Consider the following 16,914-nt stretch of genomic DNA (forward strand, 5'->3'; position numbering starts at 1 on the left):
CATTCCAATCCCGGGAGCGGAAAGACTTACCTTAGGGGGAAAAAAAGGACAGGTATACACTCGCACACACGCACATATCCATCCACGCATACAGACACAAGCAGACATATTTAAATATACTCGCACACACGCACATATCCATCCACACATACAGACACAAGCAGACATATTTAAATATGTCTGCTTGTGTCTGTATGTGTGGATGGATATGTGCGTGTGTGCGAGTGTATACCTGTCCTTTTTCCCCCCTAAGGTAAGTCTTTCCGCTCACGGGATTGGAATGACTCCTTACCCTCTCCCTTAAAACCCACTTCCTTTCGTCTTCCCCTCTCCTTCCCTCTTTCCTGATGAGGCAACAGTTTGTTGCGAAAGCTTGAATTTTCTGTGTATGTTTGTGTTTGTTTGTGTGTCTATCGACCTGCCAGCGCTTTTGTTCGGTAAGTCACCTCATCTTTGTTTTTATATATAATTTTTCCCACGTGGAATGTTTCCTTCCATTATATATATATATATATATATATATATACACACACACACTCATGCTTAAATATAGTAGTCAAGCTATAGTCACAGTAAATTACAGAAAGGTTGCAGGACTAGTTTCAGTGAATCAGTGAAGCCGGTCACCATCATCAAATGTAACAAGTGTGAAGTAAGTCTGCTGTTAATCATGGGAACCTGAAAAGTAACATTTAACCACAACACCTTTGTCATAGGAAATGATATTGTGAATTTATTGTATTAAATTAAATCTCATTATGAAGTAATGCCAAAGAAGCAACATCATTGCAATTGACTGCTGTGAAGAACATTAATATCTTAATGTCATATTTGTTGGATTAGAATCAGCATTGTCCAACTACTTGCATAACGATCCTGACAAGCAAAAATCTCCACATCTGCAAAATACAACGAACATCACTATTAATCTAACTGTAAAATGTCAATAAAGTAACGAAAAATGTTGTTATAATCTCACCTCAATGTCTTAAAAATAAAAATGCATGCTTGTAATCTTGAGCACAGCACTCAATAGCACTGTGTCCATAAAACAACTGTTTGCTTGGATGACACATATACAGCTGTTGTTACCATATGACTGACAAACACATTGATGCTGCCTCTTTGCCGATGCTGGGTATGGGTGACATTTAGGAACAAGGATAGAGATGAACAATATTGTCCAACGATTAGAGCAATAATAATGGTAGCTTATAAACCACCTAAGAACGTTGTAAATGTAAGTTACATGAATTTGAGTCATAAACTAAATTTTGAAAACAAATATTTAGGGTGTATAATATTCAGAGAATAAAAACAAACATACAGTAGATCATTCATACAAAGGAATCACAGATGACAAAATATGGTACAGCAAACATAGAAAAAACAACAAGTTTTGTGACCAGATGTGGAAGGTCTGGATTAGGAAATGTAGCCCTAGGTCTTGGTTATACATTAGATCATTTATGCAAAAGATATGAAGATGACAATAAATGGCATAATATGCACTGAAGAACAATAAGCCGTAAATACCTTAGATCATATTGGATCATTATACAAGGTAAATGTAAATGACATTGTACAGTCTCACATATGCTGAAAGACACACAACCTTTGCATATCACAAGATGTGATTCTATTATGTAATTGAACAGACAAAAAACCCATCCACTAAGTGGCAGCAGAACACGCACATAAAAGACTGCTGTGATCGGCAAGCCCTTGGGGCTTTTCCTACGAAAAAGGTGTCTGGTTAGATGTTACTTATATTTCAGGTATTCATAATTAATAGCAGACTTATAACATTTTATAATGTTGACTGAGCTTCATCGAAACTAGTCATGTAAACATTCTGAAATTTACTGGGACTATGGCTTGACTACTGTACTGATGTCAAATAAATTTGAAAAAACTTACATTTAGTCGCACTCCTTAAGACAGTCATGTCTAACTACAAAATTTTTTCAATCATTGGTCATAGGATTTTTGTTCATGGGGTGTACAGCACAGCTGCAAATGACAACCTTAACAGAATCTTACCAGTAGCATCAAAGTTCATGTCCAGACGCTTGTGAACCACATATGAACTGAAATCGAGTAAAGCAAAGCAAACACAGAAATGGTGAACTTCACTGCCTAATGTTCCTTTACTAAGGAAGTTCTCTGTGTATTGTCCCAGTGTATTTCTTGCACCACTACAAGAAGAACGAAAAAGATATCAGTGTGAGAGGAGTCGAGAACAATCAATACTGATAAAATTAAAATCGGCTTCAGGGCTCAGTGGGATTCCTGCCAGATTGTTAAAAATTCAGTTATGGAAAAATGAAAATTGAAACTTCCTGGCAGATTAAAGCTGAGCACTGGACCACGTCTCAAACACAGAACCTTGCCTTTTGCAGGTAATGCTCTTAATGACTGAGCTATCTGGGCATGACTCCCAATGTACACTTATAGCCGCACTTTTACTTTTTGGACTCTCCGCTGCAGAGTGAAAGATTCATTCATTATTATAATCATTACTGCTACAAATTGTGTTCCACCGGAACTGAAACCAAGTCAGTGACACACATTTTAGCTCTTGGGAAAATGGCTGTGCCTGATGTCAGCAGAGGTAGGTACAAAAATATAGGAATGTGTTCACTGTCAGCAGTTCAAAGTATACAGTGTATAACAATGCTCCTTGGGGAAAATGTCAGCATGGAATGAGAAGTATTACCTTACGCACTCTGCATGTATGCTTGGGGCCTCATTCAACTTGTGGGACAGGCTGTTCTGGCAGTCACTGTACAAATGAGGTGCAGCCAAATGCAGATTGTCGTACAGACTGGAACAAATGATGCCTGTTGTTTGTATTCCAAGATCTTACTTGAATCATTTCAGTGATTGGCAGAAAGGTTTGAGAAGACCAACCTTGCTCACAGAGTTTCAACGAAGCTCACAATCTGCAGCATTGGTTCTAGAACTGATTGGGGTCCTCTAGTTATGAGCCAAGTAGAGGGCTGGAAACAGAGACTTCAAAGGTTCTGTAATGAGTTAGGCTGTGACTTCTTGGAATTTTTTGTTTCTATATAGATTGTTCTGTTATTTTATTTATGCTCTTGTCTTTGAATTTAACAAAACAAATACATACAATATCTCAAAATACAGTCTTGTATGTTAATGCTTTGTTCTGCCTATCCCTTCAGTTATAGCACTCCCTAAATGTATCGGGTGTACTACACATCAGACATTGTTACTCAGGTACAGCTGTCTGTGTGTGGAGGCAACTTTCCATTCATTACAGAAAATGATAGCTGTAGGAGACTCCAAAGTATCAATGTAGTGCCACAGAAATGCCTCCCATGGGTGAGAGTATTAAAATTCTAGTGGTCAACTGCTGAATCATTCACAACCAAATGTCACAGTTTGAAGTACTCCTAAATGTGACAGAGCTCATACAACACTAGGCACAGAACACTGGCTACAAACTGAAATTGACAGTAGTGATATTTTTTGGGTAAATCAAAGTGTATATTGAAGGGATATGCTACTGCAAAATGGAGGTAGAGTATCCACCAAGATAAATTGATGCTGCATATGTAGTTCAGGCAACCCCCAATGTCAAGGGTGGGCATACATTTGTAATTGGACAGTTCTATTTCTCCCACCCCCTGATGTAACTGAACTCTTTAGAGAAAACCCCAGTTCGCTAGTATGTATGTTCCCAAATCATAAAAATAGTTCAAGAGCCCACTCATGAAAATAAATTAGATCTACAGGCAACAAATAGATTGATATCTTTTTGGGTGTCTGTATTGAAACTGGTATCGGTGACGTTGTGGCAGTGTAACAACAATGATTACTAAAACATTGATGCAAGTAGAAAGGGTAGCTAAAACAAGTAGGAAGATAGACATATTTAGCAAGTTACATAAAGAGGCAGTCATGTCGCATTTCAAAGAGGAGCTCCTCAAAACTTTTACTTCTGGGCAGGAGACTGTAGAGGAACTACAGCTCCATTTAAAAGAATAGTTGATCATGCAGTGGGCAGATATGTACCTAGTACACAATTCATGAATGGTGAAATCCTCTAACAGCCACAGTAAAAACAGAGACTTGTGCATAATAAGTGTAAAACGAAGTACAGAGCTGGAGACAAGAGATAAGCTAATGAAATATATGTAGCTTTCAAATGGGCAGTGTAAACCCATCAATGACTACTGCAATACAGGATATTCCATTTACCTCATGACCACACGTACAAGCCACAGCAGATGGTGGGCAACGAGTGCTCCGTTGCCCAGTGAATCAGGTGCGGTGTCATCCATCTACGACTGTGCTACCAAATTTAAACTATATGCAAGTACATTTTGCACTCATGCAAGGAGATGCTGGAACTGTATGCCATTGTTTCCCAAGAATTTCTGGTATTTACTCACAAAAGTTATTCATCAAACAATGTAATTCTCTTTAAGAAATCGAATTAACTGACTCACAGGTATTAACCTTGAGTACCTGTAATGTGTAGAGATCTGTTGCATACCCTTTATCATTTACTGCTCCTCACAAATAGAAATTGCAAGGGGTTAAATCAGAACTTCAAACGAGCCACATAATGTTGCTAACAACTCTGTCATGGAAAACATCATGACTTGTGTGGGAAGAATCCTTGGCTGTATGAGCTCTTGCCAAATCCTGTTGAAAAATATGAAGCTTTGTTCTTTTTCAATCAATGTATTAAAAAACAGTTGCAAAATGTTTTGCACATTTGTTTCACTGTAAACTGTGTCATAAAAATATATTGGACCTATTATTCTGTCACCACTCACTGTGCACCACTCCTATTCTGTGATCATGAAGGGATTCCTCATGAAGCAGAATGGTCCATCAGTACTTAAAAGTCAACAGTTTTTGGAATTAACATACTCTTGTAAGTGAAACCAAGTTTTGTGTGAAAACAGAATGATGTAAGGATCCATTTCACTGCCATGCACTTGTTGTAAAACCCATTCGCAAAACCTAACCGTGTGTGCAGGATCAACAGGTTTAAGTTCTTGCACTACTGTTATATTTTATGGCCTCAGCCTAAGTAACTTAGCACCTCTTTGTACAGACGTGCAAGAAAATTGTGTTTGCAGTGAAATATGTCTAAGAGGTTGGTTGGTTGTTTTGGGGAAGGAGACCAGACAGCGAGGTCATCGGTCTCATCGGATTAGGGAAGGACGGGGAAGGAAGTCGGCCATGCCCTTTGAAAGGAACCATCCCGGCATTTGCCTGGAGCGATTTAGGGAAATCACGGAAAACCTAAATCAGGATGCCCGGACGTGGGATTGAAACGTCGTCCTCCCGAATGCGAGTCCGGTGTCTAACCACTGCGCCACCTCGCTCGGTATATGTCTAAGAGACTTTTTAGGCAAATTTCCAGGTGGTATGCAATGACATCAAGATGCGGTTATGTGAGCACGGTATGTTATCGTTAATGCTTCTTGTCATGGACACTTGCCATTTCACAAAATTTCGTTACTCATTAGTATTCTGCCCCATGACTTAGAATTTAAATGCCTGGAAACTTCTGTTCAAACAATCTCCACCAGACAATACAGGCAGACTCTGTGCGCACTTACAAATTAAATCATAAATAAACACTCATTGTGGGATGGAATAATTCAGTTTTGCCACTGCTTCTTTCACAGACTTCTCGGTTACACTCATGATGTTTGTTTCATTGTTTGAATGACACTGGCTGAAATGGCGCACAGGGAGACATAGGACACATTTGACCAGCTGTGTGGCTCTGATGGCTGGCAAACATGACACCTTGTGTGCCATCATCAGATGTAGGGAACACCTTATAGAATTTTATCAGGCCCTGGTTTAAGGCAAATTTTTTAAAAAGAAATTACAAATGAGTGATTCTGTACAAATAGAATAGTGGTGGATTTTCAGTCAGTAAAATTGATTTTCATTTTGATAAAACAAAAGTTTAAAAAATCTCCAGACAATTGTTTTCAATTCAATGGGACATTCACTTGATGTAATGTGGTTATGGTTCTAAAGTGCTAAATGGTGAGGTCATCAGCACTCCTGCATGAAATAAATAGAGATAGGGGTGAAGATAACCTGTTAAAAGAAACAAATATATGCGAGCACATCAATAAGTAAAGATTTTTTTTCTGGTCTACAGGTTGACAGTACTGTCTCAAAAATGACAGGCCTTAATCTCACTGTTGTTACTGTGCATTAGCTGTGTTAGTCCAAATCATTTCTGTAATCACCAAGGAAGATATGGGGCAGATAATTTTTCTGTGCTCTCAAGTAACTAAATCAGAGGAAATCTTCACAGAACGCAACTGCAGTACAATGATAATTGGCTTAGTGAACAAAAAGAGTTATGGATGGATAAATTGCTTTAATCCTTTCACTAATACTGACACGCTTGATGCAATGCATGCTGAGTGCTGTGTCGTTACTGTCTAAGCCATCTGTCTCTGCTCGGATTCTTTCATCCATGATCACATCCTGCCTGTTGAATTACTTGTGCCAGTCTCCAGCCCTGTGCTGAATGTTTTGGACATAGCTTGTGAGGCAAACACTTTAGAACCTGTATATTTACTCCCTCCAATTTGCCTGTGCTCTTTGAGCATGCTAGCACAATAAATTATTCACAAATGATTCACAAGTGAAATGACATGCTTAATGGAACACACTTTTGATGTATCAGAATATGTTTCGAATACTTAAATAAAATTAATTGTTTTAAGGCAAAAGTCAAGGACAAATATCAATGTCTCTGAATACAAAATCTAACCTTTAAATTGGAATAATTTTATAACACCGTAAAGAGATGAATCTGTACGAGTTTTTATTAACTGACAGATTTTTTTAAATAACTGTGTATTTACTGCAAGTATGGAATGTTTGTTGCTGCAAATGAAGAAATCATGTCCAGCTATTGCCAGCGCACTACTTCATCTGAAGCGACATTTAAAACTTGGAACCTTTAAGGTATTGAATTCTTTTTACAATATGCAGTACGTATTTTAAATCCTTTTATATGCCTCAAGAGAACTTTGATGGTCAAAATCATGATATCCGAATGTAACTGTCTACATCAGACGGTAATAATTTTAGCCTATTGTAGGCGGATAAATGAATACAATTTTTGTTTTACTGGCGCAGTGTGTGCTGTGTAATTACCTCATGTACAAAACAGATATAGAATCATCTGAAGCAACAAATCTGTTTGTTAGCATATTTCTTCATTTTGAGGATGCTCCGAAGAGAGGAAACTTTTCAATCCTCCTTTACATCCTTGGGCAAGTTTAGCAGCAAAATAATCATCCGTGGACTTGAATATAATTGTTTCCATCGCGCTGGAATAATTTCATAACACTGTAAAGCAGGGTCAGTCATATCTTGCCAAACTGCATGATTGCCAGCCATTTCTTCAAATTGGGGAACAAATAGTAGTCCGAGGGAGCCAAGTCTCAAGAATAGGGGGATGTGAAACGAGTTGGAATCATACTTCCATTAATTTTGTGACCACAACTGCTGAGGTGTGTGCTGGTGCATTGTCATGATGGAAAAGGACTTTTTTGCAGTCCAATCGCCGGCGTTTTTCTTGCATCTCGGTTTTCAAACGGTCCAATAACGATGAATAATATGCACCTGTAATAGTTTTACCTTTTTCCAGATAGTTGATGAGGATTATCCTTTGCGAATCCCAAAAGGCAGTCGCCATAAACTTTCCACCCGAAGGAATAGTCTTCACCTTTTTTGCTGCAGATTCTCACTTGGTAACCCATTGTTTAAATTGTTCTTTGGTGTCAGGAGTGTAGTAATATATCCGTGTTGCATCCACAGTGACAAAATGATACTTATAGTTCTGCGGATTCTTCCTGAACAGCTGCAAACCATCCCTGCAACACTTCACACAATTCCGTTTTTGGTCAAGCGTGAGCAATCGCAGAACCCATCTTGCGGATAGCTTTCTCATGTCCAAGTGTTTATGCAAAATATTATGTACCAGTTCATTCGAGATGCCCACAGCACTAGCAATCTCACGGACCTTAACTCTTTTATCATCCATCACTATATCATGGATTTTATCAATGATTTCTGGAGTCGTAACCTCCACAGGGCATCCAGAATGTTCAGCATCACTTGTGCCCATATAGCCATTCCGAAAATTTTGAAACCACTTATAAACTGTCCTAATTGAAGGTGCAAAGTCACCCTAATGTTTATCAAGCTTCTCTTTAGTCTCTTGAGAATTACTAATCTGAGATTCTATTGGAGACTCATCACTGCCACTGACCTCGGGGAATTCACACTCACTGTGCTCTGAGTATCTCCAGGATCTCTATCTGTGAAACCGTGACAATGTGACATTTTCTCTTGTAGAAAAGAAAAAATGCATATCTGATACTGACAAAACACGCAGTGAAGACAAAATCTGAAATGAGGAACCACAGCTGCAGATATAGAGACACGTTTGAACTTTCGGGCTGAAACTCTGAAAAGCTCTGGAAGAACGATGCAGAAATGCAGCTCTACATATCAATATGCCTAGAGCATGCATGTACACTAAAACTCGTCTGCAGCAGTGAGAGGGCCGGCAGAATAGGATGTGTAAACATATCAATAGCACTTCAGGAAATCCCAGAGGCATAGCTTAAACCCGTCCGCAGCACCTGGGGCATGATAGAGCATGACAAGTTAACTCATCCATAGCCGTCAAAGGCTTAAAAGTGGACATACATCTGTCGGCAATAAAAAGCATTTGGGTAGCCCATCCATTTCAAAAATTGACAGGAAAATCTAGACAGCTGAGGGAATGACTTGTGATGATACTTGTTCCAGAAATGACAATACTGCACCACAGTTCCTCATCTGCAATTATCCATGAATCCCTCCACAATTGGACAGTTTATGCTTGTTGGGTACCATGTCAACCAACAGACTGACACAAACAAGAACAGGAACATTTGGAAATATAAAAATCATGTTTAAGGCATTCTGAAGAGGAATTAGAATTTCTCAGTTGCACAGTAAAAATTGATGAGTATGCGGCGGAGTGTAGTGTGCAAACATTTAATTTTGCCTATAGCAAAATAGCTCAAAGTCCAGACTTATGCAAGAAAATTGCTGATAATGCTATTTTGTGATCTGAAACATCCACTGATGATTCATCACATTCCTAAAGGTCGAACAGTGAACAGCAACAGCTACTGTGAGATCTGTACTCCAAAATCAAAACAAAGAGGCGAGGGAAGGTTCCAAAGGGTGTGATCCTGCTTCATGATAATGCCTGCTGTTATGTGGCTGGTGGAACAATCCGGTGCAACCAATATTTCAGTTCTGAGCTGCTGGGGCACCTACTGTGCAGTCCTGACTTAACTCCAAGCAGTTTTCACATACTCGGTCAAATGAAGGAGCACCTTAGTGAATCACAGTTTTTGTTGGATGAAGACGAAGAGGATGCAATGCAAGCGGGACATTGCACAATGCCATAAAGATTTTTCCAGGTTGGAATTACAAAATTTTTCACGAGACAGACTAACTGCATGCATAGAGACCCAGGGACATCTGTAGAGAAATGATGTCACTCGCAATGTTGTTTTCTGTATAAAAGTTTCTTTTTTAAAAAACTATCTTTTCTATTTGATTTGTCCTTATAAATGACACATGCAGAGGAATAAGAAAATTCAGAGAAAAGAGAAAGAATTTTGTAAATAAGTACGGAGTCAGTCAAATCAGTCGAGTTTTATAAATATATAGTGAGTATGAAATTTAATCATGACTGCAGTAACTAAATGTCTCCATGTTCTAGTACTGAGCACAGATTGTAACAGATACAGAAGCCCAGATATTGTGTGATGGATGACATCAGAAGCTTATTATTTCCTTATGTATCTGCAAGAAGTAAGTATTTTTGGCTGTGCTATACTGATTTAAGGTAAGAGCCTTAGTCAGTTCACTTTTGAGCAGAGTACAATCAAACTGCAAGTATTTTCCACACTTTTCATTCACCTGTTATGCCAGGTGCTGGGTTCAGATGACAGACAAACTTGTCTCTTGGAGTAAGAACTTTAGTAATCAAACCTTGTACTGGACAGCTTTAAAATGCATTGTAGGCATATATACACAGCCAGTGCAGAAAAACGGCACAGATATTTGAAAGTTCCTGGACAAAAATGATCAATTTTTAGTGTCCTATTTGTTAATTCATCTTCAAGAATACAACACTCAAATGAATATTAGCTTACTGATATAGGCTGATTTTATCAGTATCTTGCCGAGTATAGCAGAGACTTGTAGTCATTGTTGATCTTTGTTAGTCCACCGTAGATCATCATAGCAATCAACATTTTAAAGAAGTTAGGATCTTGTAATAAAATAAACACCTATAGTTCAAATATATTTATAATCACCATTATCATAAATGTCAACATCTTGACTCCATGGTTTGTTTGTTAATCACTATGACTAGTTATGGACCCACTGGTGGAAGTTCTTTACAGTGGGTAATTTACTAAGGGAAGAGCAGCACTTTGGCAGCAGTTGACCATGTGTACATATTGCACCAACAGGTAGAACTCCAAGAGGACATTAAACTGACCTGCAATAGCAAGCAACAGTTTTGTTTGGTTTCTAGTTACCATTCCATGTTTTCACTGTTTAGAGTGTTCTGAAGTTGAGTCCATCTCCTGAAGGTATGATTCAATATGAAAAAAGTGGCACTAAACACAAACAGTAAGATCTTCACCTAACACAAATTGCATGTATGACTTATTAACCTTCGGGGGGGGGGGGGGGGGGGGGGGGGGGGACACGTGTACATTATGGATGAAATAACAAGCCATGAACAGGGTAGAATACAACAATGAGATGGATAAAATGGCTACTAGTCACGAGCATGGTTTCCGGTTTCAACACAAATCTTTCAGATGGTGCTATGTCATGAAAGAAAAAAACAGCATGATGTAGCTTTTGCACGTGTGTTAAACTATAGTTATTGTCAGACTAGCTTAGTGCCTGCTGCTTCGCTCACATAGACTGTATGGTCTGTATAGATTTTTGTGTTGTTCACAAACTGCAAGACCTAAGCTTTTCACACTGATTGAGGCTGCAGAAGCAGGGTCTTTCCTGAAAGTACTTCTGACCAAAAAGTGTTTCCGATAGCTGAAGTTTTTGTTAATCATATCTTTTGTGTTCTTGTGATGATACTGCCACAGAAACTACCATCCCATAACACATTTCCTTATATCTAGCCGAGAAGTGAAACGCAAAATTTTGAAGATTTAGCTTTTAAAACTATTTTTTCTATAACAAAATATTTCCTTAAAAATTTTTGGCCTCCCCCCCATCCCCTTAGGGATTGCATTTCCAAAAATAGTGAAATGTGTATTTTTTTTATTTCTAACAGAGAATCAAATACAAATTTTCATATATTTAGTGTTGAAAATGGTTTCACAATGAAATAATGTCATAAAACTTTTCATCCCCTATTTCATTCTCTTAGACAGTAAAAAAACACTGAAACATGTATTTTTTAATTTCTAACTGAGAAGTCAAATTCTGTTTTCATAGATGTGGGTTTAAAAATTTTTCTGTAGTTCTTTAATAATGATTTATTTTCAAAAAAACTTTCACCCCTTATTTTATGACCTTAGTGGCTGAATTTCAAAAAATGCTGAAACACATACAATTTTATTTCTGACTAAGAAACCAAATACCAATTTTCATAGATGCAGCTTCAAAATTGCATTTGTCCCTTGTTTCGCCCACTTAGGGATGGAGTACTGAAAAATTCCTTCTTAAATGATGCCTACAGTAAAAGATCAACACCTTCGTAAATTTCAAGTTTCTATCCTTAGTTGTTTGGGCTGGGTGGTGATGAGTCAGTGAGTAGGTCAATCAATCAGGACATTGCCTTTTATATATAGGGATGATATATAATGTCAAAACATTCACTAAACTATGACAGCAACAAAAACCACCACTACTAATTCTGCTGCTGCAGCAGCAGCAACAATAACAACAATATTAATAGTTTTAGTACTACTTGAATACATTAGTGAAAATTAATGAAGGGTTATTTTTGTAAAGCATATCTGTGGCAAACCCTGGTCTAGGTTATTGATTCTTGCGAGAATATATGTGTATGCTACATAAAAGTTCTGAAATATACTACATTTATTATCTTTATGTTAACTCCACCATTTCTGGAAGACAGTGGCACCCATGAAGGTCCCCCCCCACATCACCGGGAAATTTGTTCTGGTCATAACTCATTATATCACCATAATGTAATGAGTTAATTACTATTATCCTACTTGAAATGCAGTAAAAAGTTTTCACATTCAAACAGCCACAAGATGTATAACTGTAACACCCTATGGAAAAAAAAGAAAAAAATCAAATGATGTGATACAACCATTTCAGTGAGAACTTTTTAAAGAGAAGAGACAAATGCACTCCCATAGCCACTTTTCTACTTACAATCAATCATTTTTGTCACCTTTTTCTAAGACATACACATAGTAATATTTTCCTGAATGTGAAACAGTTTATTTAAAAATTAGATACTTACACTTAGGACCACACAACTGTTGCAGGTTAAAATTTAACATGGCTGCCAAGCGGTCAACCAGCTCTGGCCTTAAGAATGGCTCCTTGATGGCAACTGTCAAATAATGGAACATATCCACTGTCTCTTTGGCCAAAGTCAAGTAAGACCTGCGAAACATTACATACATATGCATACTACAGGCAAAGTTTACTGCTGACAGAAATGGAAGTTTTCATTACCATAAAGAAACCAGTTATTGAGTTAATGTGCCAATGTCCCATTTTGAGACATGTGCACAACAACTGTACTAAAATGATGCATTTTGGAGAGATCTTTATAACTGAAAATGCATATTTTCATAAAATTCGAGTATAAATATGAAGACTACCAAATATGGCATGTTAGCTTCGCAAATAATTAAATCAATACGGGGGCTCTTCAGTTTGCTTCTGTCAATCACAGCACAGGACGAGAAACAGCACTATTTCATCGCATGAAGACACAAATACTGCAAACACACATAAAATTCATCAAAGTTCAGATTTTTTTTAAAAAGGAAAAAAGAAAGAAAACATCCAGCATGGGTAAAATATGAATGATAAATGTTTTAAATTAATATACAATCTATAGCACAAAGCAAAGCTATGCCTTCACATGGTTAGGGATGTAAAGGCACATAAAATTCATCAAAGTTCAGATTTTTTTTAAAAAGGAAAAAAGAAAGAAAACATCCAGCATGGGTAAAATATGAATGATAAATGTTTTAAATTAATATACAATCTATAGCACAAAGCAAAGCTATGCCTTCACATGGTTAGGGATGTAAAGGCACTGGGATCTCCAACATTTTTGCACCAAAAATGGTAAACACAGGCATGGAAATGTAGCTTCCAGTCATGCCTTCAACACTGTAAGAAGAAACTATTTCATCACAGTTTCCCCAGGCAGGAAAAATTTATCTCCCTCAACATAAAAGTTAATGTAATAATTCTTTCGTGTAAAAAGCTCTGTGGAACATGTGCTCAGTTAATTAACACACATAATCATTGGTCCTTCTGCCAAATTGTGCGGTTGGTTATGTTTTATCATATTATTTCCAATTCTGTGAGTGAATAGCACGATCTATCATATCCATGAAGTTTGCTCAATGGTTGCCTCTTAAGTGCTGAAAACCTCCAATAACTACGGTGTCATATGATTTCCAGTAGTTGACAATATTCTTATCAAGATGGCCTTATTCCATGCTTACACAGGCAGGAATAAGACTTTCACAGATCATCACTGAATTCCAATGAACAGCCACTGTCAAGTGATTTTACAACCTCTGACACTTTTCCTTTCCCCAAATTTTGCCTTGTCTATTTCAACAATGATTCCTTGTCTCTCAAGCTGTTGTGAATTGATAATCACCCACTCAATACATACTTCACTAGAGAAGGAAGGCCATTTAGTCACTATATGCTCAGAGAAGCCAAAATTTGAGAGAAGTGTGTCTGTCTTCGAATTACTTGTCGAAATACACATAACAAGAAGTCAGATATTTTTTTGACCATCATGTATGAGTTCTGAACCAAATAGCAATAACAGAAAAAAATAAACTTATGCTGTTTACTTTGTTCAACACATTTAGCTTTTAATATTTGGAGCAATGATGTGAGAAGAATTCTAGTCGTATTTCCTTTAGCGCAGTGTCACGGGAGTGAAGGCATGGGACCTTGTAGAATAATGAGCTGTGATTAATAATAATTCATAATAGTCTTGCAATCTGTACAAGTATTGAATCATCCTGTCATTCACATATTCCATGCAGTGATTGGCTGACAGAAGCAAACCAAGCAGCTGCCATGTCGATGTAAGCGTTTGCGAAACTAACACGGCATATTCAGTGATTTTTGTATTTATTCTTGTGTATTACGAAAATATGCATTTTCAGTGACTGAAGATCTCTCCGGAGCACATCACTTGTAGTATGGCTTGCTGTGCTAAAGTGGCACGTTAACACTGTACCGAAAACCATACACTAAACATGGAACAAGAATAACCAATAACAAAAAATGACTGTTAAAAGAACTGTACATTAGAAAAATGTGGAACAACAAACATAAAAAATATTCCAAATAAAACTGAATTAAAATTTAGGTTGCTTTTCCAAAATTTAGAAAACTTTCTGTTCTTTTACAGGTAAGAACTTAAATACAATTCATTTACAACTGAATACGGAAGAGTTATTCATATTTAGGAAGAAATATTAGTGTTAACATGTAATGTTTTACTACGAGTCAGACAATTTTTCTATGCAGATAAGAAATTTTACTGTTATTCTACATGCTACATAGCAAGTCTTCTCAAAAATCTAAATCCAGAACGGACCTTTCACCCTGCAGCAGCTTTTGTGTGTGTGTGTGCGTGTGTGTGTGTGTGTGTGGGGGGGGGGGGGGGGGGGCGCACACTGTTTTAGGGTCTCAACCTTGTGGAAAACTGTCTTTCATGGCCAATGCTATTACCAACTGAGATTTTAGGCATGACCTACAACCTTTTTCGACCACTGCTTCAGTTGTAGCAGTGCCTCTCCTCTACATTGAAAACTTCACAGAAGCTCTCCTACATATCTTCCTCAACTACTACTCCTGGAAGAGAGTATGTTGTGGTGATCTGGTTTAGCCACAGCCTAGGGATTTTTTCTGGAGTGAATCTTCCAGAGGAGCGCACACTGTACTGAAACTTTTTGACAGATTAAACAAACCATGGTAGAGAGAAAGATTCATAGTGAAGGCAACACCTCAGCTATAGCTAAGCCATATCTCTGTGTTATCCTTCCTTCCAGGACTGCTAGTCCAAAATAGTATGTGGGAGAACTTCACTAGTGTTTGGAGAGTACAGTGCAGTACTGGCACTTTTGAAGCTTGAGGGCCATGCCAAAAGTTGAGCCTAGTTATCTCTGCTGGTAAGAGAGTTACACCCAACTGGCTCAATTCAGAGTTCACATCCAGTCCATTACACAGTTTTAACCTACCAGGAAGGGCTGTAAATATAAATGTTGGAAGCAGGAGGTAGCCCATATCTATCAGTGTGTGTGTGTGTGTGTGTGTGTGTGTGTGTGTGTGTGTGTTTTTCAGTTACTTAGCTCTGACAGAGGACACTGATAGCTCAGCAACATTCTCAGGAACATTTCTAGTCTTCCTTATGTGCCTATCAACTGCTCAATGCCTCAGTTATAGTTCTAGAGGTTACCTTTACACTCACATAATTTTTAATTTACCCAGAACTTACTAGTACCACATTAAATGTGTATATCATCAACAGTCATAAATTGACATCCACTGCTGCCTGATGCCCCTGCCAAACTTCTCCATGCATTATATGAGCTTCAGTTATTCACATCAATGTTTCTCCCCACATTTCATCTACCTACTTTCCATAAGGTTGTTTTTACTTATCTTTTGGAATCCAACATAGCACTTCATTAATCCACTGACCATCAATTCACCTGATATGTCCTAATAACACACATTTCATTTTCAATTAGTTATAATGACATTTTCCATTCTATTTTACTCTCAGCTCCATTTAGTTGTTTTCCAATCTCTCTTAGTAATATCTAAAATGCATCTCTCCGTTACTCACCCAGCAAGTCTCAGATTTAGATGGTATGCTGAAACTACATGACTCACTGTCACAAGTCTGCTTACTAACTGTAAACTTTCCTTCTCAAACATACAGGACACTTAAGTTTTGAAAACCATGTTTAGTTTACCAAAAGCATCACAAGACATTGTTACTATTATTTCTTTTCCTTTAAATTAACTCACTGTCATCAACCGCCTTATTAATTCATTGTGTTCCAGAGATCCTTCAGGGATATGGACCAAGTCTGGTATATATAAAAAATTACCAACTTACAGAAACATTCATCTGTACACTGTATTAACAATAAATTAACACTTCACTACTCAGTACTACTTGTGCTTGCACCATCTGTACATTATAAGGACAGCCACTACTCTGAGAAAGCTGCCACTTCCTCATTTATATTAAATAGCTATTATTTATCCTCTACTAGTACCATAATATTTACACCTACATCGATACTCTGAAAATCACATTTAAGTGCTTGGCAGAGGGTTCATCGAACCACCTTCACAATTCTTTATTATTCCAATCTCGTATAGCACATGGAAAGAACAAACACCTACATCATTCCGTACGAGCTCTCAATTCCCTTATTTTATCGTGGTGATCGTTTCTCCCAATGTTGGTTGGTGTCAACAAAATATTCACATTCAGAGAAGGAAGTTGGTGACTGGAGTTTTGTGAGAAGATTTCGTCGCAACGAAAAATGCCTTTCCTTTAACGATGTC

General features: G+C 37.7%; 1 protein-coding gene across 2 annotated transcripts in view; it reads right to left on the minus strand.

The window, feature by feature from the left end:
- LOC124777944 (ubiquitin conjugation factor E4 B) overlaps positions 1-16,914 on the minus strand; it is a 297,870-nt gene that overhangs the window by 52,381 nt on the left and 228,575 nt on the right. For both annotated transcript variants that reach the window (XR_007015809.1, XM_047253495.1), the window contains exon 18: positions 12,578-12,723. Coding sequence is in view for 1 of the 2 variants with exons in the window: in XM_047253495.1 (XP_047109451.1) it covers positions 12,578-12,723 (146 nt within the window). In the remaining variant the exon portion in view is untranslated. The remainder of the gene's footprint in view (positions 1-12,577; positions 12,724-16,914) is intronic.

Source organism: Schistocerca piceifrons, chromosome 2 (assembly GCF_021461385.2).
Source record: "Schistocerca piceifrons isolate TAMUIC-IGC-003096 chromosome 2, iqSchPice1.1, whole genome shotgun sequence".
NCBI classification, from domain to species: Eukaryota; Metazoa; Arthropoda; class Insecta; order Orthoptera; family Acrididae; genus Schistocerca; species Schistocerca piceifrons.